This window comes from Grammomys surdaster, unplaced genomic scaffold (genome assembly GCF_004785775.1).
Source record: "Grammomys surdaster isolate TR1022 unplaced genomic scaffold, NIH_TR_1.0 174, whole genome shotgun sequence".
NCBI classification, from domain to species: Eukaryota; Metazoa; Chordata; class Mammalia; order Rodentia; family Muridae; genus Grammomys; species Grammomys surdaster.
This window is the reverse complement of record NW_021604622.1, coordinates 8343314-8370860: the sequence shown is the minus strand read 5'-3', so window position 1 is coordinate 8370860 and position 27547 is coordinate 8343314. Positions and strand designations below refer to the sequence as shown.

General features: G+C 41.7%; 1 protein-coding gene across 1 annotated transcript in view; it reads left to right on the top strand.

Moving 5' to 3' along the window:
• The window catches only part of Cdh6 (cadherin 6), a 131005-nt gene that overhangs the window by 87299 nt on the left and 16159 nt on the right, over positions 1 to 27547 (top strand). Inside the window, exons 3-7 of the mRNA XM_028767571.1 lie at positions 12253 to 12547; positions 16528 to 16647; positions 19136 to 19303; positions 22229 to 22416; positions 24706 to 24959. Of these exons, the coding sequence (XP_028623404.1) occupies positions 12253 to 12547; positions 16528 to 16647; positions 19136 to 19303; positions 22229 to 22416; positions 24706 to 24959 (1025 nt within the window). The remainder of the gene's footprint in view (positions 1 to 12252; positions 12548 to 16527; positions 16648 to 19135; positions 19304 to 22228; positions 22417 to 24705; positions 24960 to 27547) is intronic.

The window sequence follows — 27547 nt, the reverse complement described above, 5'->3', positions numbered from 1 at the left end:
CAAATCACTTAGCCTGGGGCTTAATATATGAAATGAATCCAGAATGTTCCAAGTCCTTGTGGGTGCTGCTTTGGCGATGTGGCCTAATGAAAACAGACTTAGACTTTGGAGCCAGCCGAGTATGTCCTGATAACATTCCTGGCACTTTCTGTAACTTCACGTGAATCACTTAACCCACATGACCTCGGTTACCAATTCTGGATAAACAAAAAGAGAAATAGAGGAAAAAACTGAAAGTTAACCCTGAAAGCACTGTAGGAATTAAACAATGTATCATCCATAGGGCCCTTGCCATGCCTAATACATGGCAGTGTTCAGTGAGAGCGAGGGGGCTTCTAGCCCCTCCCACTGGGATTTTCAAAGGACTAATGTTCACATTAGTTCATCATAAATTTCAAAATAGGGATTTATTTTCTTGGTTTTTATTGCTGCTGTTACAAATTATACTGTAAATTTCTCAACACTGAGCTGCGCAATGGTATCACCTTGCAGTCTTGGGATTCAGAAGCCTGGAGTGCGTTTCAGTAGACTAAAGTAATAACGGCCGAAGGTTGTTCAAGAGCTAGGCGTGGTAGCTCATATCTGTAATCTCAGCACTCAATAGGCTGAAGCAGGAGGATTGTCGTGGGTTAGAGGTCAGCCTGAGCTACACAGTGTTCCCTCAGCCAACCTAAGATATACAGTGATAGCCTGTCTCTAAACCAAAAAACTACTTCTGGAGGGTCCAGGAGCAACTGTTTCCCTGACACTTCTGGACCTTGAATTTCTTTGTTTACAGCTCCCTCCTTCAAAGTCAGCAGCATATTTATCATCGGATTCTCCCACCCTACACCTCTCTATCATTATAGTTTCCTTCCCTGTTTCCAGCTTTCTGCTCTTCCCTCCCCAGGCCTCTTCTTTACACCATGCCTGACTTGGTAATCTAAGATGACACCCCCTACGGCCCCACACCCCCATCCTCACACCCTGTGTGAAGATCCTCATCTTAATCATGTACACGAAGTGCTTTTGCTACGCAGAGCAACATGTGATGGGTCCTGGAAATTAGGACAAGGAAGACCAATATCCTGCCCACCACACCCGTTATAACACTAAAGTTTTGTTCATTTAAAATTGCTTGGTACTTTTGACATTAAATTCACGGTATTGGGTGTAAAAGATAAATGTCAAGGGAATTAATAAATTTCTCCTGCCTTTACTTAAAATTCTTTTGCTTTTAGCACTTTGTCAGAAATTCTCTACCACATAACACAAGACTTGTTTGGGTGATTATTAAATCTAACAGAAGATAGAAGATTGAATTGGGTGGGGTCATATAGACTCTCAGACAATACAGGGCCCTTTGTTGGGTTTTATAACTGTGTTGAAATTCACAATGTATACATTGAGAAGAAATTTGGAAGGATAGAGAGATACAGAAAAATAGACGAATCTATAAATGACAATAGATGATAGATTGATGGAAGGATAGATGAATGGATAATATGATATCTCAATAGATGAAAGATTAGTAGAAGATAAGTAGACAGGTAAGATAGAAAAGATAGGATAAATATATAGATGGATAGATGGATAGATGGATAGAAGATAGATATGATTGATAGGTGGTAGATGATAGATAGATAGATAGATAGATAGATAGATAGATAGATAGATAGAATATAGATAAATGGATAGATAGATAGATAATAGAGATAGATGAATAGATAGATAGATAGATAGATAGATAGATAGATAGATAGAGAGATAGAGAGATAGAGAGATAGAGAGATAGAGAGATAGAGAGATAGAGAGATAGATATAGATAGACAGACAGACAGAGGCAGGCAGACAGACAGACAGACAGACAGACAGACAGACAATCTTATGTTTTGGGGGAACATTTGCTTAGGCATCTGCAGACACTTTTGGTTCTCATAACTTGAGAAGGTGAGGACCAGGGATACAGATGCTAAGCATCCTTTTATGGACATGTTAGCACCCCAAACAGTTTGTATACAGAACAAAGTGACAATAGTGCTGTCGGTTTGAGAAACAAGAAATTAGGTTCTTGCAATTCAGCATTTAAAATCCTGTTTGATACAGCAGTGTCCTCGGTGAATATCAATACAACTGAATATAAAGGTCCACAAGAAAATAAGTTAGCAACCCCCCCTCAAAAGAACCACCATGGCCTGAACTTGGTATCATTTTCCCAAACTGCAGCCAGAACAAGTGCAGAAGAAGAGTCATATTCGACAATGCTTCAAAGGCAAATAATTTCCACTGTTACGGAAGCTAATTCTATTATTTAAATTATATAGGAAATACATTTTTGTTCAGGTCAGAAAGGGAATACGATTTAAAACAAAAGGAACATGGGATATGCAGGCAGCTCGTTCCTAAACATTATCATAAAAAAATATGAATCAAAATGTTCAAGATTCTCTCAGAGATGGTTTTACAAATCAAGACGTGAACCCAAGAGCTGAAGATGGCTCAGTGGTTAAGAGTGCATGCTGCTCTTCCAGGACATCTGGGTTTGGATACCTATGTGGGGCAGTTCTCAATGGCTTGTAACTCCAGCTCCAGGGGATTAGATTTCCTTTTCTATCCCTTAAAGAGCACCAGGCACACACATGATGCACAAACATGCATGCTAACAAAACACTCATGCACATAAAACAAAAATAAATAAATGTTCTTAAAAGAAAAGGGAAATTTAAAAAAGAACTAGAAGAAAGAAATCTGAAAGCCAGGAATTTACCTAAAAGAGTTTTCTGAGAAGACTGTACCATTGAATCAGGCAGATGTTATCGTATTGCACCAAATTTTTGACCCCATCCTCAACCTATATTGAGTTCCTAATATTCAATGAGACTTGGGCTGGAGGGATAAGCTATAAAAAAATAATAAAGACGCCACATCTTCCCTTGTACATCTGAGTGCAGCATGAGAAAGTATGTGACCCTGAAATACAGAAGAAGGAGTGTTGCTATTTTTGCTGACTTTATGGGTTTTATTACCCCAGGCGCATATGCAAAGCCTCCGCTGATTTTCTCCCACACTCAGCCTTGAAACTATGCCATGCACTCACATGAGAGTGAAATCATTTCCCTCCCCTCAGTAACCTAAGCTCTCCAGGAAGCCATCCTAAGAGTTTACACAGTCTCTCGTTCCACCCTACCTATTTATAGGTTCTGTGCTACCTTGTCATTCCCAACTAATAATAGTGGAACTCAGGTGTCCTGTTTCTGCTTTTATTCCCTGTCTTTTACCTCTGAGTCAGTGTTCCCAAGCCTAAATTGCAAGTTTATAAAAGACATGTATAAGATGATTTTATATATTGCCTGATGTAACCCTCTAGGCCAATAAATGTTTTAAAACGGTCTTGGTTAGCAACATTAAATAAGTTTATGATGGAACAATATCTCTGTGAATTGGAATACTTCTCTATTTCCATCTACAACAAAGTGATACTTGAAAAAGTTCACCAAATGTGGCTGCTTCTTCGCCACTGACCAGAGAGCCCTGAACAACACCAAATGTATTGAACAGGATCATCAGTGATCTCAATTAGTTGATAACTGTTCTGCTATTGTCAAAAAGTCTAAAGCAAAATAGTTTTGTTGCTCTCTTGTCTTTGGTATTTTATTGAGGTCTAACTGGTTAATGAAGGAAGCTTTTCAGATCCAAGGCAGCAACTTGGATTGTGCAGACCAGACCATGTGTCTGGTATGTGATAGTAATTGCTGAATTATCTGGCAACTTCTGGAATGTGTGCATATTCTTCACATATGGAGTTCAAGAAAGAAATCAGATAGGAGCACTAAGATTTAATGACTCTCAGCCACGTGCCAGAGACATTGTTCATCATTGTTCATCAAAGGTGACCTTCGCGACATTCACTCTTTCATTGTTTGCAACCATTACTTACTAAGGATGTCTCGGGTGCCAGGATGCTGGGTCCTGAGTCTACTGAAGTGAGGGAACCAGACTGATTTCATGCCCTCTTCCATGATGATGTGATCTAGTTAAGAACACAGCTATAAAATGGGTCATTTAAAAAAATAAGCTGATGGTTCAGTGGGAAATAAGTTGAGGGTACACATGAGGAAAATCTTAGACTAGCAACATGAGGAAGGAAGGCGACCCTGGGAAGAAGAGATTAAGCAGTCCTGGCATACAAGTTGGGTTGGCCAGTTAAAGATTCTAAGCAGTATTTATGCCAAGAGGACTACCTGGGGAAAGGCTTAGCTATGAAGTACATTCTCAAAAACCGCATGAGGTTAGAGTGTGATGAGAGTGAAGCCTTGTTCAGGGAGGATGCTGGCAGAGGAAGCTAGTGAGAGGAGCAAAGGGTGCCATGGCAAAGGGCTTTGTCCTAAAGAAGGATGTAAGTAGAATAATGGCATCTTCCATGTCAACGTGATCATAAGGTTGGTCTAGTGACAGAAAAATAGAAGGAAGCATGTGTGTGCATGTGCTTGGAGGGCAAAAACACATCAAAGGGAAATGATGTTGGCAACAGAAACTGAGTAAGTCAAGATATCTACAAGAGGTAGGAAGACAGCAACAGGGCTGTCCTGTGTTCCAGGATAGCCGTGGTGTTTCTGGTGGCCCTGACAGATATGAGACACACAAGAGGCAAAAATATCTGTAGGATTGGTGGTGAGGTCAGTTGGGATGCACTGAGTATACATGGGCTCAGAAACTTGCCTGGGAGCTAAATGCATCCTTGAGGAAATCATCTTTTCCTTGAAATACATCTCAAGGAGATGGTTAGACACCCAGGGCATTGGTGGCAGTGGTACAGAGGTGGTAGCTGCAAGCAAAAATGAAAAATGGAAAAAAGAAAGGACACTCTCACTTAGAGATAGTCCATGAAACATGGAAGGGAAGGACCTGGCCTGAGACACAAGTCTGAAACCTACAGTATTTAAGGGACAGAGAGAGAAACAATAGCTGACCAAGTTCATGATTATTAAAACTGTGTTGCAGGGGACAGATGGGGGTCTAACATGGTTTAATTAATTTTCTAACTAGTACAAAAGTGAAAATACAAACCCAGATCTTTCCATTTTCAAAATCCACCTTTGGAGTCCTTCCTATTTACGAACTTGCAGAAGGCTTCCTCTAAGCTAGACCCTCCGTCAAACATTTACACGCACTCTTTTAGTAATTTTTCAGAGCAACCTAAGAAATGAAAATCATTATTATTCCAACTACGAATGAAGAAATGGTCTTCAAGAAGTTGATTACATTTTCTGAGGTTGCAAGACTAAGTAGGCAGCATGGCTTTATACCCACTGCTCCCACTTATACAGGCCATCCTTGCAACGACTGTGGTTTTACTGGGTAAGACAACAGTGCAGACTTCACCCGTCAGCAGAGTTATTCAGAGGGCTTCTATTCTCCATTATAAGATGTACACCATCTACTCAAACACAGAGAAGCAGTCACAGATTTTACAAAATACTTCAACCAAAATGTAGCTGTCCTCACCTAATTTTCTAAATACTTCCCAAGGGGGAATCGAAATAAATACAGGATTGTGCTATTAAGAAACCTTCTCTGTATATATTTGTTTGATTTCTGATTTTAAGTCTTCATGCACAACCCCCCTCATTTTACCTAGATGAACATCAGTCTGGGAACATAAAGCCTGTGCAAGGTTAAAGAATGTAATGACAAGTTTGTCTGTTTTAAAATTTCTAAGTCTTGTACACACAGCACATAAAACCCCTCATTTAGATGTTGTATACATAACCTAACAAATGGCGTTCTGGACAAGTTTACAAAAGTTTAACTAGTCCACATTTCTAACATAATACATTGATTGTGATCAGAAATGTCTCTTAGTCAGGGTGCACAATGAAGATTAAAAAGTAACAAACAAGACTGGAGAGAGGTCTCGGCGTTTCCAGCTCATGCTGCTCCTGCGGAGCCGCTGGGTTTCATTCCCAGCACCCACAGTGGACAGCTCAGAACTGCCTGTAACTCCAGCTCCAAGGGATCTTACACCCTCTTCTGGCCTCCTCAGGCACACACACACACACACACACACACACACACACACGTACATGCACACGCACAGACACACACACACATGCACATACTCAAACATTGATGCACACACATACATGTCATTAAAAATAAAATAATAAATATTTTTTAGAAAGTGAATTCCTTAGAGGGCTCCTTCAAACACAACACCCCTGAGTTCCTGATTCTAGAGACAGGTAGGCAGAAAAATCTGTGCCTCTAGCTAGGTACCAGGTTATCCCTGCCCACTTTGAGAACCAGCGAGACAGTTTAAAGATAGAATCATTATAGCGGCAACAGATTTAAAAAAACAAAAACACACACAGACATGTCATGGCTGAAGCTAAGATGCTTTTCTATACCATATTAGAGGCTGGTCAGGTAAGCAATCTCTCTGAAGCCCAGGATCCCATCCCTTTGTGTTGTGCTGCCCCTTCTGGCTCTGTCCTCACCTCCCACAGGAAACCAGGTTCAGCTTAGGAGGAAAATTCTGTAACAAGCCAGTTCCTATTAAGCAGTGGGCACTGAAGAATTACACACATGTATATTCCACTATGAAAAGACAATCAGAAGCTAAAGGGCCATGTGCCCACCAGAACTACAAACTATGGAAGAGCTAGAGGAAGGTCCTATGGTTTGGATACTGTCTCCCAAAGGCTCTGGTATTAAACCACTCGTGGCTGTCCATGTGCTTATAGTCCATATACATCTCAGGGTAGCCAGGATTGGGCCCAAAATGTTTATAAATGGCATCACAACACACACAAAAAGTGGGGCACTTTGTTAAAGGCTTGGTGGCTGTCCTGGTGGTAGAGTTTCTATGAGAGGGGGTGTAGTTTAAGTAACTTGGATTGTTGGTGGCTTGCCTCCATTTGGAAATTTTGTGAGCGACTGCACCTTCTCCTCACCCTGTGTGTTTCCTGACGGCCAGGAGGTGAGCAGCTTCCTCTTCATACATGCCACATATCCAAAGCCACAGATCCAAAGCAATAGAGTCAAACAAGGATGCCCTCTCTGAAACTGTGGACCCAAAATAAACCCTCTGTCTTTATCAGCTTTATCTCAGGTAGTTTGTTACAGATAAGTTAGCAGCAGCTTGAAGAACAATTAGCACCCTGCCACAATTATGCAAGTTTCAAATGTTGTCATCTGTGAAATAATTATCAGATGTAAATGAGATAACTCATGCAAGATCATTAACATTCATGTAGTAAAATATATGGCATGAAATCTTTTAACGTATTTTTCCATTTATCCACTCCTATAATCACTAAAACAGAATCGATTTTTAAGACTTGCCATCCAGCAGGGTTCAATTTCTTCATAAACTACCCATCAAGTCTCCCCAGCCTTCACTATATTGAGTGAATTTATTTACATTGTATATATGCTCATACATGCCTTGATTACTTTTCTGTTGCTGTGATGAGACGCCGTGACCAAGACAGCTTACAAAAGAATGCATCTAGCTGGGGACTTACTTACAGTCTCAGAGGGTGAGATCATGACCATCACGCTGGGCAGCAAGTGGGGGAGAGGCTGAGAGCTGATATCTGGTCCACAATCACTAGGCCCAGAGGCAGTGAGATTGGGCCTGACATGGACTTTTGAAACCTTAAACCTCACGCTTCAGTGACAGGCCTCCTCCAACAAACTCACACCTCCTAACCCTTCCCAAAATAGTTCCAGCAACTAGGGACTCAGCGTGCAAATCTACAAGTCTATGGGGACCATTGTCATTCAAACCACCACAGTGCATTACAGAGAGAGATGTATAGCTATATACAAATATGTATAGCAAAATCATATAAGCCTAGATTTGGCATATGTTGATGATTAGACTCGTTTCCCAGTTCAACACAATACCCATCACTCCTCAGCCTTTTGGTGAAGATCAAATGGGACATGATGTCTGATTTGCTGACCACAAAGGTGACGTTCTCTCTCTTTCCCTCTCCATTAGCTACTTCTTTCTACCCCGATTCCAGAGGGCAGCGTCTATTTTCTGTAGTTGGTCTCTGGTTTTCCCAGGACATTATCAGGTGGGGAACTCTTCCTTTTTTGAAAGACCCCACCACATTGTCCCTACTTTCTATAAACACATTAACCATAACTCAATGCCTTGATTCCACCAACTATCACATATTTCCTTCCAGAAAGTCCCTTCTGGGTGCTGTGCCATCTGGGGCATGTTAGGCTTAGACTCTGTTTTCCACTTAAATGGAGAGTGTGCTTAGGAGGTTCAGTTTGGACACTGACTCGGAGATCCACGAAATGACACACAGGAATGGGACATAACATAGCAGCGTCGGCTAGCTTCAGAGACTGCTGAAAACCTATACAATTAATGGTATCCCCTTGAATTTAATTCAAAATTAAGCTGCAAGTTGGTACATGTGGCAGATAAAAGGATGTCGTGTTCCCAGGGACAGCCCCTCAGGCAATGATGTTGCCACTGCCTGGTGACACTCTCCATGGGGCCATGCAACAAACAGAGATCCCTGTATTTATTTTCCAAGACACTGACTGCATTTGTTGTTTAAAAAAAATAGAAAAAAGAAAAGTAAGCAGAGAAACGGAGTCAGAGTGCCTTCTGGCTTCGGCAGTGAGAAACACTGCCCCGCCACAGGTGAGACAGACTTCTGGGAGACATGGCTAATTCTTACTTGATGGTGAACCGTTAAAAGTGAACCGGATTATTAAACCTAATGGAACAGGCACATTAAACTGAAATTACTAAAAATATGCCGTAGGCAACCTACAACCTTTTATTTGTTGCTGTTCAACGCCTGTCTCTTCCAGTGGCCGTGATGAATGACATCACAAAAGAAAAAAAATCCAATTAAAATCTAAGTGCTCAATAAACCCCTAATGTCTGCTTGTTGTGCTGCTTTCACAGGCACCGGGAAGGCCTCTGTTTTCTCTCTCCCAAGAATAGAGAAAAGAGTTGACCCCAGGGGTGCTCCGTGGATAGGAGGAGAGTAGGGAGAGACAGAGACAAAGGGGCTGATGGGAGTTTCTGCTACATGCACTTGGCAAGTCAGACCCAGAAAGCTCATACTGGGGAGTAAGAGTGGAGAGGAGTTAAATTGTTTTATTATCAGTGAAGTCCTGAGTGAAGAGATGCATTTTCCCACTGGTTTTCAAATATTGATAAATCAGAGCTGTGATCTGCAACACCGTCCCTGCTCACCCTTCCTGCCGTCTCTCCCCCTCAACCTTCCTGGCGTCTCTCCCCGTCCCCCGCCCCCGCCCCCGCCTCTCTATCGCCTCAGGTGTTTGTAGTATAATTCATGGAAATGGCCGCTTGTGACAGCTAAAAATAAGTTTCTGATTACTTTTACCTGAATAAATCTTGTGACCGGATGTGGTATTCGCCGACTAAGTGTGCAACAATTACGCATCGAAGTTGATGAAAGCTGCAGCCAGGGAGAGTCTATAATCTAGTGGAATAAAGAATATAATAAATCACGTGTAAAGACAGCAGTTGCCTCCAGGTTGAAGAAGGCTGGCTTTTCATCACAGATTTTCACCTCAGAGATAGGAAGTGTTTACAAAAACTGGGTTTCCATTGTCCTCAAAGTTCTCAAAGTCAGAAGAAGAGCGGGGTCACGCTCGTGATGAACCCGCAACTAATGTTAGCAGAATCTCTCCCGTTTAGATGGCTCTTTCTAATTCATAAAACACATACCGTGCTTTTATTGCGTGTTTATGTGGCAATTAATGAGGTATTTGTATATGGCTTCTAATTAGTTCTTTAGAGCCGCTGATCCTGCAACTCTTATTAACCTCATCTTACTGATAAGGGTCCTGGCTTGGGAGGTTAATTGGCTCCGCTGTGGTCTTACACCTGACGAGGGACACAGTGAACGTGACCTGTACTTAAGACTCAGATGTACATCCCACACGCTGCACCCAGCTGCTCACCACAGCTGCTGACCACGGCTGCCCAGGAACACGCATCCGAAGGGCAACGGTGGTGCTTGCTTAACTCATGAGTTAATGAAATGGCTTTTTAAGAGTGCTCTTCAGTCATTAGAACCTGTCAACGGAGAGTTAAGTTTTCCCTGGTGGCTCTTTCTCCGTCGTTGGGGTGGTTTCAGTATTTCCTCGGCGTATCACATTACACAAATCATAGAGTGCTCCTGTTTTACGTTTCTTCCTGCATTTGTCTCACTTCTACGCCATTTCCTCCCTGTTCGCATTTATCCTCCATTACTTCTGCCAAATTGCTTTCAAAGCTACTAATTGTATGAATAATACTCTCATTCTCAAATTCAGTGATTAACTCAGTGTAGCTGTGTGTGGCACTGGACACAGTCTTTCCTCCTCTAGAAGTGAGGACACTGCACCAAGTACTCTCAGAGTTCTTTCCTGTTGCTAGATTCTCATCTTTGACACACTTGAGCCGGGTGTGATTTTGAAACGCTACATAAATTGGAACTTTGGGCCCTCTGTTTCTACAGTGATGGGTAAAAGATACTCGGGATTACAAAAGACGCTTTCCGGGAAAGGCTATCAAGAGTCATACCCAAAAAATATTGCATTGAACACTAAAACTTCAGAAAGCCATGTTAAACAAAGTCATACCACATAAAGTCTGAAACGCAGACCCTTGGAACTTTTCATCCATTAGTAGGGGATTCCAAGAGGCAGATGAAGTATCTCCCAAATATACAGTACCACAGAACCCTTTCCCCTCTGTGCTTTGTGTAGTAGATATTCCACAAAACACACCTTCAGGAAACTGCTTAGCTCCTCATCTTGGATCCTCTTTGCTTTGATGGTCCATCTGCGGGTGCTCTAGAACAGGGCTTCTCAACCTGTGGGTCACAACCACTTTGGGGGTCAAACAACCTTTTCACAGGGAAGATGATCAGAAGAATAAGATGATCAGATTCTAAGATGATCAGAAAAATACAGATATTTATATTAATATTCATAACAGTAGAAAAATTACAGTTATTAAGTAGCAATGAAAATAATTTTGTGGTTGGGGGTCACCATAACATGAGGGACTATATATTAAAGAGTCACAACATCAGGAGAGTTGCAAACCACTGGTCTGGAAGCTACCTTGAGCCTTTCATGCAGTGTCAATCAGAGCCTCAACTGTAACCTATTGTGGTTACAGTTGTCACCCAGCTCTTCTGCTTGAAAGACTGTACGAAGGTCTTGCTATAACTGACATGTCAGTGATCACTGGTGCCTGTGATTTGGGCTATTAAATGGTCCTCCTCCTCCTCAACAACAAACTGCGTTCTGAAAATCTGTGGCTAGAGTTAGATTGCTGGGAGACCTAAACTCTCAATAGGTAGGGGAACTCAACCCTGAAAAGGGATCCTTGGATGAAGGAAATAGAAACTACTTCCCCAATGTAGGGTTATCACCTTCCATTCTTATAACATCTGGGCATTCAGTTGATTCTCCACTTTTCTCTGGACCTTTTCACTAACAGTGAGTCTCTATCACCTGCCTGTTTGATTACTTTCGAGAGCTGGGGAGCTGAGGCGGTCAGGTCTCACTACCTCATAAGGCAGACAGTTTCAACTTTAGGCTGTCTCTGCACGTCAGAAGGTCTTTTTCTATTTCCTACTAAAATCTGAATGTTATACGCCATTGTTGCAAGGAACTGATAGACTGACCAGTGAGGTGGTCTCTGGACACTGTTGCAAGCAGCACTGAAGAAGGCTCTTGGATGCTTTACATTGAACTAGACAGTCAATCAAACAAATATCACTTCTTCCCAGAAGATGGATTATAATCTCCATCACTCAGGGTGATCACCTAGCATCATTAATTCACCAAAAGGCAGACCAAGCCCAGATGTCTCTCATGCAAATACCAAAGTCCTTCTAAGCGGTAGAGTTCATAAAGAATGTTTGTGTATGTACAGTGACCAGGAGAGTCTGCTTACAGGATCTGACCTCCGTGGTGAAAAGATGCATCCGGTCAAACTTACATGTCCTTGGGTATTCCAATTTTCTTCTGTCTTTAGTTTTCTGTTATTCAAAATAAGAAGGTCTATGAAATTTTCAATTTCATTCTAGAATATTCTATGATAAAGAGATACGTTCATTGAGTGGTGTTCTCTGTTGAAGGGTTATATAAGTAGTTTAGAATAACCAGCTGTTGAATGTGGAATAATGAACAGTTAACATAGACAAAGCACTTCAGGAACACGTGCTTGACTTTTACTCTCTTTAATTTTTTTTTCCCCTACACTAGTTACATTCAGACCAGGATAGAGGAGATGGATCACTTAAATATATCCTTTCAGGAGATGGAGCGGGAGATCTCTTCATTATCAATGAAAACACAGGGGATATACAGGCCACCAAGAGGCTGGACAGGGAAGAAAAACCCGTTTACATCCTTCGAGCTCAAGCTATCAACAGAAGGACGGGGAGACCCGTCGAGCCTGAGTCTGAATTCATCATCAAGATCCATGACATCAATGACAATGAGCCAATATTCACCAAGGACGTTTACACAGCCACAGTCCCCGAGATGGCTGATGTCGGTGAGTGAGACGCAAGGTCAGCAGAGCGGGGTCTCCACACCCACCAGGGGAAGAACCTGGAGCCAAATGTAGTGAACTGACAGAAGCCAAGTTCCAAACCACTTGTCCTTCTCATTAGTACACCGAATTTTCTAATGTCACCCTAGTCTTATCTTGTGACTACCGTAAGAAAACACTATTTCCAATTTCCACTCATGATAAGGGTATAGAAGCATGGGAAGCCACTGGGATGAGCAAGACCACCTCATCCGCTCTCTCTCCCATTGTTCCTTAGACTGAAAGACAGCAGCCTCCTCCACTCCCCTCAGTCAAGATCACAATTAGTCTGGGGAATCTTCCCAGTTAAAAAATAAAAGCCTGCACTTACAGTCCAGCCTCAAAAATGCTGACAGGGCCAGAAAGATGACTCAGCAGGTAAAGGCACTTACCTCAAAAGCCTGACGGCCAGAGTTCAATACCAGACTCACGAGAAAGTATAAGAGAACCGACTCCATAAACACGCTCTCCGACCTCCACAGCCGTTCTGTGGCATGTATGTGCTCGCACGTGCGCGCATGCACGCACGCACACACACACAGAGACACACACACACACACTAATAAGAAATTTGTTTAATAAACAACAACAAAAATGTTGGCAGTTGCATCAAGTAACTGTGAATTTGAGAGAAAGACTCTAAGAAAGTTGTTTTTTTTTTTTTTTGGATCTACAAACAATACACAGATGGTAGAACCACCCATGAGATTTAATACAGAGGATTAATATTTTATGCACAAGTTCACTAGCAATTTTAAGTTTAATTTCTGTGGATTAAATTTGTTTAAGCTAGACGAAGGTAAACAGGGTTTAAAGGCAGGAGAAAGTTCTGTTGATACAGCTTGTAGATGCTTTAAAATATTTCATGGAAGACAGCTATTCACCCCAAACTCTCAAAGTAAAAGGTTGTTTTTGTTTTCTCTGCCAACTTCAAAAAGGCAAAAGTTACAGAGTAACTTTTCTGTGGTCACATCATTAGATATGAGGGAAACTGGAACTCAGAGATCCAAGATTTGGAAAATATTCAATCTGGGAAGTGGCTGTAAGGTATCATCCCCACCCCCGACCCCCACCCCAACCCTCACCCCAGGAAGAAATTGTCACCTTATTTTAAGTTACTTTGTTCTGTTAAAAAAATAAAAATCTGAAGCCATCATCAGAGCAAAGAAGGGACTTGGGATTATTTTTAAAGTTTTTTTTGGGGGGGGGTTGTTTGTTTGTTTGTTTGTTTTGTTTTGTTGCATGGGCTGGAGGATAGTTTTCTTGTAGGTAGTTTTTTTGTTTTTTGTTTTTTTGTTTTTTGGTTTGGTTTGGTTTGTTTTTGGTTTTGGTTTTTAAGGAAGAATTAAAGAAGGATAGTTACCTCTGTCACTGGCACCACCCAGAGCAACTCTATTGAGGTCTGCAGGCCCCTGTCCTGCACTGCTCTTAGGAAGTGTCACTCACTTTTGAAGCCAGGGAAGAATTAAATATACATTACAAATATTTGGAGAATACATGTCTAGAGAATTTGTACACATGCACAGTGATACTGATATCCATCATTATTGCAAGTCACTATTGGCATAGACAAAGCAGTCTTGAAAAAACTACATATAAAGGTAATGGGACAACCTCGAAGGAGTAACGAGAACTTCGCTATCCAAAGTACCTAATTTGAAACTGTCTCCATTAATAGCCAGCAGTGTAGCCCTGGGCAAATTGTTTGATTTATCTGATCCTGATTTCTTTGATCCTCCAATTCTGTGCCTACAAAAATAAATAATAAATGTCTACTCTGAAGGATAATCATGAGGATTAAATAAGAAAACAGGCGTAGAGCCCATCCCGCAGCAGCTGCCGCTAATGGGTGCTTAGATTCCAGAGAATCACATTCCAAAGGCAACGCAGATAAGGACTTGGGTGTTTGTTAACTTCCATTAAGTCTCCCTCTGAAATCACAGGAAGCTCACACTCTGACCACTTAACCTGCCAAACTGCAAGGGTGGGTATTCTGTCTCACGTCCCAGCATGATACAATGAAAGTCAGCGCATCCAACCCTCGCACAGTGTGTTGTTTGTTTAATAAATGAAATGGTTAGATATTACGAAGGCAATTTTACAGTTCTCATATTCTCTGCGTGAAGCTTCCCTGCCCTTTTCAAAGATTGGACGGCCACTGCTTATCAGATAGAAATACCAATAGGCAGTCATAGTGTGCCCTTAGCCAGAGGGTCCGTTGGAACTTCTCACACATATAACGGACAGGCAAACACACACATGAAACTTACATGGCCTTTAGAGAGGGTAGTAATAGTTATTAGGTAAAGGTCCCCAAAGTAAGAATACCAGCCTAATACACTATAGCTGCCTTTGCACAGTCATTTTTAATCATTTGAAACTAATCTATCAGATGTTTACAGTATAATATTTCAATCAACTACTTTTTGTTTTGCTTTGTTTCTGTGTTTTGAAATGTATAGCCAAGGCTAACTCTGAACTCAAATTGTAGCATAGGTTGACCTTGAACTTCTGACCTTCTGATCTCTACCTCTATGAGGGTAGAGATTACAGGTGTATGTCATACACCTGGTTTATTTGAAGTTGGAGGATTGAACCTGGAGCTTCTACATGCACTCTACTGCCAGCCCTAACTAACTCTTCATATGGTCTAAACTACCATTTTAAAGGTTCAGACTCTTTCAACCTCTTGGAATTATCAGATATTTGAAGAGCCCGTATTGGGAAACCTGACTCAAATTAGTTTAAACAATGAAGCTATTTGCTGGTCATGGTATTTAAAGCAGAGTGAGCTTTGGACAAATTTGATCTGGATCATAGCTTCCTGGTGGGTTTCTATCCTACCCAGCTATGTCCCCAGGTTGGCATATATCACGTCACAACAGCTGCTACATTTGTGGCCTCCTGTGCCACGTTGCTGTCCAAGAGAAATAGCATATAGGATTTAGAGCAAAATCTCACAAGGCCACCCACTAGACATCACCTAAGAGAAGACCTGTGGACCAAGTAATTCAAGAGACTGATTCCCTCTGAGAACCTCCCTTCATCCTAGGTAACTTGAAAGGACCCTTGCAGCAAGAGTCCAGTCACATCACAGTCCATCACAGGAGATAGGTAAGACTCACCTCTACCCAAGGCTGCTCTTCCCTTTAACCTAGTCCCTACAACATCCATTGATGTGACTCTCATCCCTTTCAAGTGAAGGATCAATGGCTTCCTAGCAACATGCATTGTGCTGTGGTTCTCCACTCCTTTGTCATGGAAGCTGGTATTCTAGTTAGACTTTCCAGTGCTGTGATAAAAGACTGTGACTGTCAGGTGACTGTCTATCGTCAAAGGAAACCCAGATGGGAGCCTGGAGGCAGGGGCTGGAGCAGAGACCATGGAGGAGTGATGCTCATTGGCTTCCCCTCCATGGCTTGCTCAGCGTGCTTTCTTATACAAATGCAGAATCTCTTCCCCAGGGGTGGCACATCCCATAGTAGGCTGTGCCTTTCTATATCAACCACCAATCAAGAATATGCCCTGTAGATGTACCTCAGGCCAATCCAACGGAGGCAATTAAATTGAGGTTCCCACTTCCCTGGTAATTTTAGGTTGTGTCAAGTCGACAAAACACTAACCAGCATAACAAGATGTCTCGGTGCATAAAGATATTTGCTTCTAAGACTGATGACCTAAATTTGATCTTCAGGAATCACAGGATGGAAAGAAAGAAATGGTTTCTAAATGTTGCCCTCTGGCCACCAAGGCTCAGTGACAAGTGTGAGCCATCTGTGAGCACCACACAATTACACACACACACACACACACACACATACACACACACACACACTAAAATGTAATTTAATGCTTTTCAATTAAGATCCTGCTTTCTTCATATGCATATGTATCAAGTGTCATGATGAATCTTCTTTGTTTTCATGACGTCTTTCTCATTACAGGCACGTTTGTAGTCCAAGTCACCGCAACTGATGCCGACGACCCAACCTATGGGAACAGTGCTAAAGTTGTCTATAGCATCCTGCAGGGACAGCCCTACTTTTCAGTGGAGTCGGAAACAGGTTAGTATACTTTCTTCGTCTCCTAGTCTACGTTCTGTAATTTTAACTGACGTGCTCAGCTGAGCTAGCATATTGTTTAATAAAAACAATCAACGTGATTGGATTTTCCTTGTTCCTCTGCCAAACTCTAATGATTTATTTTAAGCGTGACATCCAGATAATTTTAAAAATAAATATGACAATGGGTCTTTCACACCATACATATAGGACAGAATCATCCCTTTCTTTTTTTTTTTTCCAATTTGGCATGAAGATAAGAAAGAGTGGCTCTTTCTGAGAATGACCAAACCTACTCAAAGACATCCTGAGTCCTTCTTGTTCTTTTTCTAGTTCCTTGGTGGTACCACACCTCTCTTCTGTCCTGGGGCTAGGTACAGCTATGGGACACATTTGCACAAATAAAACGTGGCAGTGAGACAAGTCACTTCTATGCAGAGTTGGACACAGTCTGTCACATTCCCTTACCCTGACCACAGTGGTTGTGGAAACCCTTGTTGAGCTAGGGTCTCAGCCCAGATGCCAGAGGGTTACTATGAACAGAGATCCCCGCTTGCTTGCTTAGAGCATGAGCAAGAATTGAACTGTAGCTCTGTCACACCACAGAGAATTCATACTACTCTTTCTGACGCCATGCTCTACCCCATCCTGGCCCAACAAATCAGCTTACCTTATGAAATCTTGTTTACATCGTCTTATTTAAAAAATAAAAATAAAAATGCCCTGCAAAGTCTAACTGGAATGCTGCCTGTCGCAGATGCCAACGAGAAGAGACAGGAACTGAATCCTTAAAACTGCTTTATTCAGAGAGCTGGCAATCTGAGAAGACAGTTGATTAACATCCAAAAAAAAACCAAAAAACAAAAAGTCTTACATCTCATCTCCAACCAGGAGATCACAGGGCAGAGAAAGAGCATCACAAAGGCATACCGTCATTCTGGGGCTCAGTCCTGCCCCCTGGTCAGGTGGCTAGACATGTTTCTGGGAGCTGCAATGCCTGGGTTTCTCTCATTATCATCGCTTGCTGTCTTCTCTCATTTTGTGGATGTTTGAGGTTCAGGCACTTTTTGAAATGCTTAGTCAAGTTAGTTGATATCAATCTTGTTCTCCAAGGGCCATCTAGGCTGAGAGCAGGTTGACTCAGAGCAAACCAACCCTTGACATTGTGTGCTTGCTAAGCTATAAATAGCTGTAGGTGCTGAGGCCTCTCCACAATGTGGAGCACAAGTGTGTCATCTAACACAGAATTCAAAAGCACCTCTGTCAAAAAGAACCATGATATCTGGTGGTTTATTTTTCAGTTCAAAGTATCTGTATCATATGGTAGATTCTATACATATTTTGATTCAGGTTCCTTTCATATTTTTTCAAACATCCTTTATTTTAATCCAAAGCTTTTCTGGGTTACTACATCCAGGTAGAATTTATGTGTTAAAAGGTGAATGAACCTGGAAAGAATCCCAAGGAGAGAGAAAATGGTGAGTTGAAGACAATGAGAAAGAAAAATTAGAATTATTCTACTTATAGGAAAAAAAGACTAAGGTGATTTCCTGTGTTTAAATAGAGAGCAACTATTATTTGGGGAAGAGAAAGCTTCTGCTCCTGGAAGCCAAGTCTATGGGAATAAAATTGACCTGTTGTCTGAGGCACTCTTGTTAAAAAAGTAAGAAAAGATATTTTCAGCTTCATTAGTGGTTAAGCTTGAGAATGTGAGAGCAGAGAAGGCTACAGAGCCTACTCTGGTGATTTTTAAAAGAAAGTTAATTTAAGCATAAACACTCTACAGAGATTAGGCAAGCTTTGAGAAATTCTTTCAAGTCATTATCAAACTGCCTAACAGCAGAGATCGCTTTAACCGATCTTTAAAATGTTGGTTACTGTAGGGATTGGCTGAATTGATGTTCTCATTCTCTGTAAGAAAACCCAAATTCTCGAGGATCACATGAGATCATAACTGGAAGGGACCTACGGCCATCTTCCTTAGCACATAGTTTTGTGGTTTATAAAACCCACAGAACATGCATTATGGTACACACTCTTGAGGAGCTATTAGCCAAGCTGATAATGTGAAACTCTGGTGTCAGCTCAGGCATACGGCTTTCTGATCTGCTCAGGGGATACACCTCAATGCTTTGTGTCGAGCAGCATGTGGGGTACGTCCTCTTATGCCACATGCCAGTCATACTTTACAATGTCATCCTGTGACACCTACATTGCATTCCTCTCAGACTCTCTTGCCCGGGCTTTGACTTGCACTTGTTTTCATTCTCCTTGTAATACAGGCTTTTTAATGAGCATCTCTCCCCCTGTGTGATTGTAATTTCCTTCAGTAGAAAGGCTGCGTATAATCATCTTTATATCACAGTGACATCTGCATAGTGTTTTGCATATTGTGGATGACAGTCTACATTTGTTTGCATAAATAAATGATTCCATAAAATACTGTTAATGCCTCTCCTTCCACTCCTGAATTTCAATTTCACATCCATAGGTATCATCAAGACAGCGTTGCTCAACATGGATCGAGAAAATAGAGAGCAGTACCAAGTGGTGATCCAGGCCAAGGACATGGGCGGCCAGATGGGAGGACTGTCGGGGACCACGACCGTGAACATCACACTGACAGATGTCAATGACAATCCACCCCGTTTCCCCCAGAGTAGGGACATTTGATTGAATGGCTTTCTCCAATATGCTTTTGTAAAATTTCAACTCTAAGAATATTTCCACTGTTGGCAGTGCTGTCAAAAAATCACTGGACTTAGGAAGAATTGGCACTTTTATTAAAATTATTTAAATGGATTGAAAACACCCTTATGCTCAGGAAGTGTGAACACTTATGCTCTGTCATTGGTAATTAGCAGGGTGGCTCCTGATATTACCACTGCTGTAAAAGCAGCAGCATTGCTGTCTCGTTCCTTATACATGTGTGTGTACATGCATGCCGCTGTTTGTTGGGTAGGTGGACTTTATGATTCTGTGAACTTACTCAGGCATGCAATCGCTGTTAGAAGCTCACAAAGCTTTGCAAGGAAGGGATTTATCATTTTCCTATTTCTAAAAATACAGCTGTAGAAGTTGCTGTGTGCTTAACCCATCTGTAGTCATCGAGGGTTTTCTATATTGTGGTTAACTGAGATACTGAATAGCATCTCAGATACCATTAACTGTCATGATCAGGTGAGGAGGGAAAACCAGCATCCATGAATACTGCCTTCCTCTCAAGCATCGTGCTTGGTTCCCCAAGTGGGAAGTGGTTGTGATGTAATTCAAAAATAGAAGTCATTTGTGACCATGCTCCCCTAAAAGGTTACCCAAATCATTAAGCAGAAAATGTAGCTGAGTCTAGTGACTCACACATATACTCTTAGCACTTGGGCGGCAGTGGTAGCTTCCAGACTCGGCCTCCATAAAGAGTACCAGGCCAGCCAAAAAGACCCCATTTTTCAAAAGAACCGAAGTAATGTGATGTCTCAGCAGTTGTGTAAGAGTACTCGATGCTCTGCCGGAGAATCCAGGTTTAGTTGGATCTTCCCAACTGCCTGTAACTCCAGCACCAAGAAATACTACACCCTCTTCTGGCTTCCATGGCCACCTGCACACACACAGCATACAGACACTCAGGTGTACACACATGCAGACAAACAAAAATAATTAAAAAAATAATAAATCTTTCAAAATAAGTAGAAGGAAGGGAGAGGGGATAAAAAAGGGGTAGAGGAGAGAAGAAAGAAGGAAAAGAGGTCTGGAGGAAGAAGGAAACCCATTTACTGTACTGTGGCATCTTTTAAAAGATAACCAGCTAATCTCCTTTACCAGGGAGATCCAAATGACCAGTCGGAACTGGTTTCATCTTTTTATTCTCCAAGTATATGATTAGCTGACTACGAAAACAGAACAGCTTAACAGTTTATGACGTAGGCAGAAGAAAAGGTTTGAGCCCTAAAACGCCTGCACAGAGTCCTAAAGTAGAAACAGGTTGCCAGCGCCTTGCCCTGGGGCAGGTGACACAAGGGTCTGTGGTACTTGGCCCCATGGGGGCCTTGTCCTTTTCTTTCCTTACATAGCCTGTTACCTGCTATAAGACCATGTGCCAAAGTAAGGGGGAAGAAAATGCAGAACAATTTAGATACATACTTAATCTATTTTGCTATTTTACCAACCAGGGGCCCAACACTCAGGAAATTTGCTCCACTGGAGACCTACACTTCAGTGGTTCCATAGTCCAGAGGCTTTTTGTTTTTTGCTTTTCCAAAATCATGTAAGAATAATTGGCAAATTAGAACAGATAAGAGTAGAATAAATTTTAGAAGGCAGCTATGCTCACCACTTTACCACCAATGCTAGGATAGTTTTTATTTTTATGCACACACACACACACACACACACAAAGTACCTAGCCTGTAAGACAGTCGTATCTAAGCTGAAATTAGACACACTTGTCTTTTAACTAATTTTGCAACACAAGGATATTAAAAACAAGCATCATCATCTACAAAGTATTAGGATTAAATATAAAAGCATGCTGACAGACGCGATAACGAACACCTGTAATCACAGAAGTCTGGAGGCAGAGGCAAGCTAATTTCTGTGGGTTCCAGGCCAGCGTGATCTACATAGTGGGACTGTCTCAAAAACAAAATTACATATGCCAAAATGTATATGTGTATATGGATATCTGTTAAGAGTCAGTATGAGAGAAAATGCTAAACTGAAATTAACAAAGAGTTAACCAAAGGGAAAAAGTGGAGAACTCCATTGCTTGGTATGTGGCCTGTCTCTCTAGCTCCACATCTAGATCCAGTTCTGATTATGAATCAAAACATGACTAGTTGGATAATTTTTCAAATTGCTATGATTTGCTTCCACCTTGAGCTGGTATTAGCAAGGTCAAGGAAAAGCCCCATTAAGAACACATAGCAGTTGACTTCAAGTCGATCCAGGTTACGTGTTCTATTCTTTGTGCTATTTTACCTTCATGGGGCTTTTGAAACTCTTCTCTCCCTTAGTCTTAGTCTCCAAATGACACCATGAATTTGGAAGCCTGTTTACAGAACAAGAAGAAAACACTCCATTTGTAAGGAGACGGGCCCTGAAATAGGAGGAGGAGTCTAATTATCATGATAGCAAAGACAAGGAGATTAGGGCACCATTCATTATTTTGAAGAAAGCATAAGTCTGTCTCTATCCACAGAGAGGTCATAAAGCCGACTCCCTTCAACCACTGCTGGGCTTTCTGCAGCTCCACTTGATGTCAACCACGATCCAGAAATATTATATAAAATGCACTTATTGTCATATATTGTTATACTTGCCCTCCTTTCTTAGTAGGAAATAAGCTATTGCTGATAGTCTGTTTTTATGCCCAGTTTATATGTTAAATCTCATCAAAGATATATATATGTATTAAAAAAATCAACACAGAAAAATAGAGTATTTAACCTGAACTAAACCCTGTATTTAGTATTTAGTCCTAGTTGCAACTAGAATCTTAGAATGCACCCCCTCTATGTAAAAGTGGACTGCTTCTTATGGCAGGGTGTCTCCCAGTTTCTGCCTCACTTGTGTGTCTGGTGATTGATAGGTACCTACCAGTTTAAGACCCCTGAGTCTTCGCCACCCGGAACACCAATTGGCAGGATCAAAGCCAGTGATGCTGATGTGGGAGAAAATGCGGAGATAGAGTACAGCATCACCGACGGTGAGGGACACGATATGTTTGACGTCATCACCGACCAGGAAACCCAGGAAGGGATTATAACTGTCAAAAAGGTAAGGCTGTTGCTATGGATATTGGATACAACTCCTGGGGGTGGAGGAGATGGCTCTAGGGGTAAAGGGCTCGTACAGACATGAGGAGCAGAGTGAGTCCAGGTCCCTGGCACCCACATGACGTCTGTGCATGGTGGCACTTGCTGGTGACTCAGGTGCTGGAGGAGAGGTAGAATATGGCACAACTTAGAGACTTCGTGACTCAGTGGAGGAGCAGAAATGAGGTTCACAGTGTCAGAAGACATGATGTTGACTTCTGGCCTCCGCACACAAATACAGAATGCACGTGAGTGTACTTGCAATCGCGCATGCGCGCGCACATACGCACACATGCATGCACACACATAAGCATGCACGTATAGAAAAGGAGAGAAAGGGGGATGTACACACAGCTCTTTAATAGATTTATTCAACTCTAAATACAATAGTTTAGCAGGAAAAAAAGGAGACTGTGCCTGTACAATTAACATAGATATAGAACAAGAGAAAACTCTTAATGGCTCACCATGAAGTATTTCCCTCTGCCTCTCAAGTTACCAAGGACAGTGACCATCTCCTGTAAACATTTATTCAGAGTCTTCTTTTACTCACTCTTTATAAGCCTTTTTGCGGTCAAAAGTATTTTTATATATTTATTACATCTACATTTTCAATGAATTTCTACTAAAAAAATCTTCTAAGTGGATACGGGAACAAATGAGGTACATAGAAATGCTAGAATAAACAAAAAAATAATAAAATATACAATGAGACACACGGCTGTGGCAGCTGGCCTTGCTATGGCGCTTACAACAGATGACCTCTGCTGTCCTAGAACCTATAGGGTAGAGGTGAGTCGACAAGGAGTGAAGAAGCCAATAAATGAGTGTGTGCCTGCGAATTGTGAACCCTGGGAAGGAAGGCTGATGCTAGCGGGGAGCGAGGTGACCTGAATTAGAGAGACTATTTGGAGACCACGCACTCAAACAAATGCGGGAAATTCACATGACTCCTTCAGTTACTTTCTCAAATATGAAGACAGCATCAGATCCTGAACTCCCTCCCCCTCTCTACCAGACAGCTTGTGTGCTATTCCACCTCTCAAAATTTCACCACGGAGCTCTATACCAAAGTGTGGCCTCGGTTAAAAACCAACACATTGTTGGCTAAAAGCATTGATTTAGGTTAATTTTCATTGATTTCGCTTTTGTCATGTATATTAGAATGCCTTCTTCCTCCCTTACCCCATTGTGGTTTACTGTGAGGTACGTAAGCATGATAGATGTAAATTACAAGAAAAATTTCCCTCTTACGAACATGCCTGAATCTCTAGAAACACAATAAAACATGCTTAAGTGACACTTCAGACCGATGCTTTAGACCCTGATATGATTAGGAAGCCCATTAGTGCGCATTAACCTTTTTAATTTTCTTGGTGCCTTATCAGATTCAAACTGAAATTTTGCCTAGCCGACTAAATCTCATTCACGGACGACTTGATTAATAGTGCTTCCAGTGAGCCTTGTCATGATATCATCTAAAACTACAAGTCAGTAATATACATTTGGGTTCACCATGTCTCCGATGCAGAACCTTTTCCTAAAGGTCTTTAACAACGGGCATCATTGCCTTCTTTTGGCAAGTAATTAGCCCAGTGCCCTTATGGGGATATCAGGGAAAGATTTTACTAACTCCTGCAAAAACTATTTAGTCTGAATGGGCAAGAGAGAGTCATAGATCTCATCTGTAGGTCACAATTCTAGCTACACTCAGACTTGCCTGAAGATGTTTCAAATTATAAATGACCATGTCCGCCAGAGAAATTTTGGTTTAGTGGGCAAGATTGGATTCTCAGGCATTGGCAAGTTTTAAACACCTAGCAGATAAAGCCACATGTGAGAACCCCTGGCAAAAAGTCTCCTACATGTTGCCAGCCTGCCCCTGGCAGCCCCTTCTGTTCAAACACAAAGTAGTTTAAAGGTGAGAGGGACGCTGAGAGAGATCCCTGCATCCAAGTTCATTCCTGCCCGATATGCCTGGCTTCCAAAAACTTTCAGTGGTGGCAGACATTCAGGACATATTTCTATCATGGTTGAAGTTGGTTCTTCACAACCTATGTAATAGCTTTCCTCTTAACACACTATGGAAATGTAGGGTTTGGGGGGATAAATCTCATCTTTGCTGCCTCTGCTCAATATTGTTCTAATGTGTGATTTCCCTAAGCAGACCGATCACATCCACTTGTTAGAGATTTGCACTAAAATGGTTTTTGCCTTGCCTCTCTGTGCCTTGCCTCCCTTTCTTCTGAAGCTCCTGGATTTTGAAAAGAAGAAGGTGTACACGCTCAAGGTAGAAGCCTCCAATCCCCACGTCGAACCCCGATTTCTCTACCTGGGTCCCTTCAAAGACTCGGCCACGGTGAGAATCGTGGTAGATGATGTAGATGAACCTCCTGTCTTCAGCAAACTGGCCTACATCCTACAGATTCGAGAGGATGCTCAGATAAACACGACCATAGGCTCTGTCGCAGCTCAGGATCCTGATGCCGCCAGGAATCCCGTCAAGTAAGTGTGCCTCAACACCATCTCCTTCATAAGTTAAGCCCATTTTTTATATCCAAATGCCCATCTGCTTAGACAGTGCTATGTTGCTGAAAAAGCTATTCCAAATAACACCTTGAACTGTCCTTGCTCACTCCATAAACACTATTTTAGCAACAGCATAAACCTCAAGTACACAAAAGTGGAAAGGAAAACAATATTCAGATATACCGTACAGGAGTTCGCTGTTTAAGTGAGGTGACGCTAGGCAGCACAGCTGAGTGACCTGGGGCTCTCTGTAAGGTTTAAGATGGTTTACTATGAAGAGTGGAACACGGAAACAAACCAGCCACTGAGCTTGATAGCCAGCAAGCTTTTCAAGAGCTGGAGGACCTATCATGTAACACTTAGAGGCAGAATTATGCTCCATTTAGATGAACAATTTTCCTCTTACATGTGTAAATAAAAACAAGAACTGTTTCATGATATGTCTGCGAAACGCTGGAGAAATTAATAGGGGAGGTTCCAAATTAATGCTATGTAAACAAGCTTCGCTTTCCCTGTGCTTTGCTGGCTCCTTAGTTATAAATCACGCGGCAAGGAAGCCTCATTGCTCTTTGAGGCCACTGACAACTGGGGATTCTAGAATCATATGCAAATCCTGGAATCAACCAACTGCCAACCTTCAGCTCAGTAGAATAAATGAAAACGGTGCTAAATCAGAATTCTATCGTGTAAATCATTCTCCTTAGATAAAGTACACAGGGGGGAAAAAAAACATAATCTCTAGAGATTCTTGCCAGTGAGTCCACAGACATAGTCTGATCAGGGTACCTGCTAGACACCATGCACACCCTATACATAAGGGAATGCACCCCCTATACATAAAGGAATGCACCAGACAATTCTACTAAGTCTGCAACATAGAGAGCTTAAAGAGAAAACTAAACAAAGGATACATATGCAGTAGGTCAGGTGAAGAAATTCGAAAAGTCAAATTAATGGGGATCCTGTTTAAGATAGTGTGACCAGGCTTAGCCTTCTTAGTACGAAATCTTTGGAGTTAAGGTTTAAAAGAAATGGAGGGATGAGCTACATAGAATCCTGGGGGGGAAGGAGGGGCCTGCAGAAGGGGTAAAGGAGGGAGAGGTCTAATGCTGGAGCTGACTTCCTCTAAGAGTGGCTGAGAGGTCTGCACATCAAGGAGAAAGGAGAGGGAATGGGGGTGGAGATAGGGAAAAGAAAAGTGGGAGATGAAGAGAGAGAAGAAGAGAGGGATGAAGTAAGAGAGTGGAAGGAGGAGGTAGGTAAGGTCAACTGAGAGGCAGCAGGGAAGTTTGCCACTATGGTCCTCCTGAGCTTTACAGTTCACAGTAGAGCCTGAATTTTATCTAATTGAGGTAAGAAGCCATCTGGAAGCTTTAAATAGAAAGAGCTACCTAATCCCAAACTCCACTCTTAAATGGCCATTCTGTATGCTCTGTGAGGAATGTTATAAAAAGTGTAGCTCTAAGTGCATGTGCGAAGAATGCCATTGGAGGTAAGAGTATGTAGCTCTAACATCCAGTACCCTTTGTTCTGGCCGAATCTCATGAAACCTTCATATCTAAAATGCACAGATGGCCTGTTCCACTCTCAGAGCACATAGAGCCATGTTTTATCTCTCTACTAGAAGATCATCGACACACTGAAGAGGGCAAGAGCGTGTAAGTTCCGTGGACCCAGTATTTCCCCATGTAATTTAACATGCTTAGTTGGGGAAGTGAATGATGGCTTTCATTTCCATAGCACATGCACCTTAGGTACGTTCACAATGGTTCTCTCTTGGAGCTCATTCTCCTTACATGGAGAGGAGGAGGGACCTTAGCAAGTCACTGTGAAGTTCAGTTGAAAAATGTCAATGCTAGAAGTTAACAAGTATAAGTTTAAGTTACCCCTCTGATGGTTCAACGTGCTTTTAACCTGAAGAGAAAGGTCTTCTGGAAATTTAGGCTAAATACTTTTATACTAGTTTTTAAACCAAATGCCAGTTTTACGCACTGCACTGTTCTCTGTGTTATGAACAGAAGTACTTATAGCTTGTCAAGCTGGGTTGGCTGTTGGTTTCATGCTAAAGACATTCGCTGCCAGTCTTCCCTTAGTACATGTAGATTTGATGTATAAATATAGATCTAAGTCTAGAAACATACATAGATTACATTGATGTATCAGTGCATACTCCAGTGATTTCCCTTATAGGATAAAATTATTCTTATATTAAGAAACTATGTCTGTACATCATCTGGAGTTAGTCTAGACACATATTGAGTAACAGTGTAAGACTATGTTAGGTGAACAAGTAATTGTCCAAATGTTGAGGTTTTTATGTAGTCACCATCTTTAACTCTTTAATCACAAAACAATGTCCTACCATAACTTTATCAAAATGTCTTTTGATACATACAGGAAAAAAATGTCGCTATCGATATCTGCCATGTACAATATCTAAGTCAGGGCTAAAAAGGAAGCTCAGTAGCTGCTGTTTTGACAAGGAACGAAAGTTTGGTTCCCAATGCCCTTATCAGGTGGTTTATAACTGCCTGTAACTCCAGCTCCTAGGGATCTGATACCCA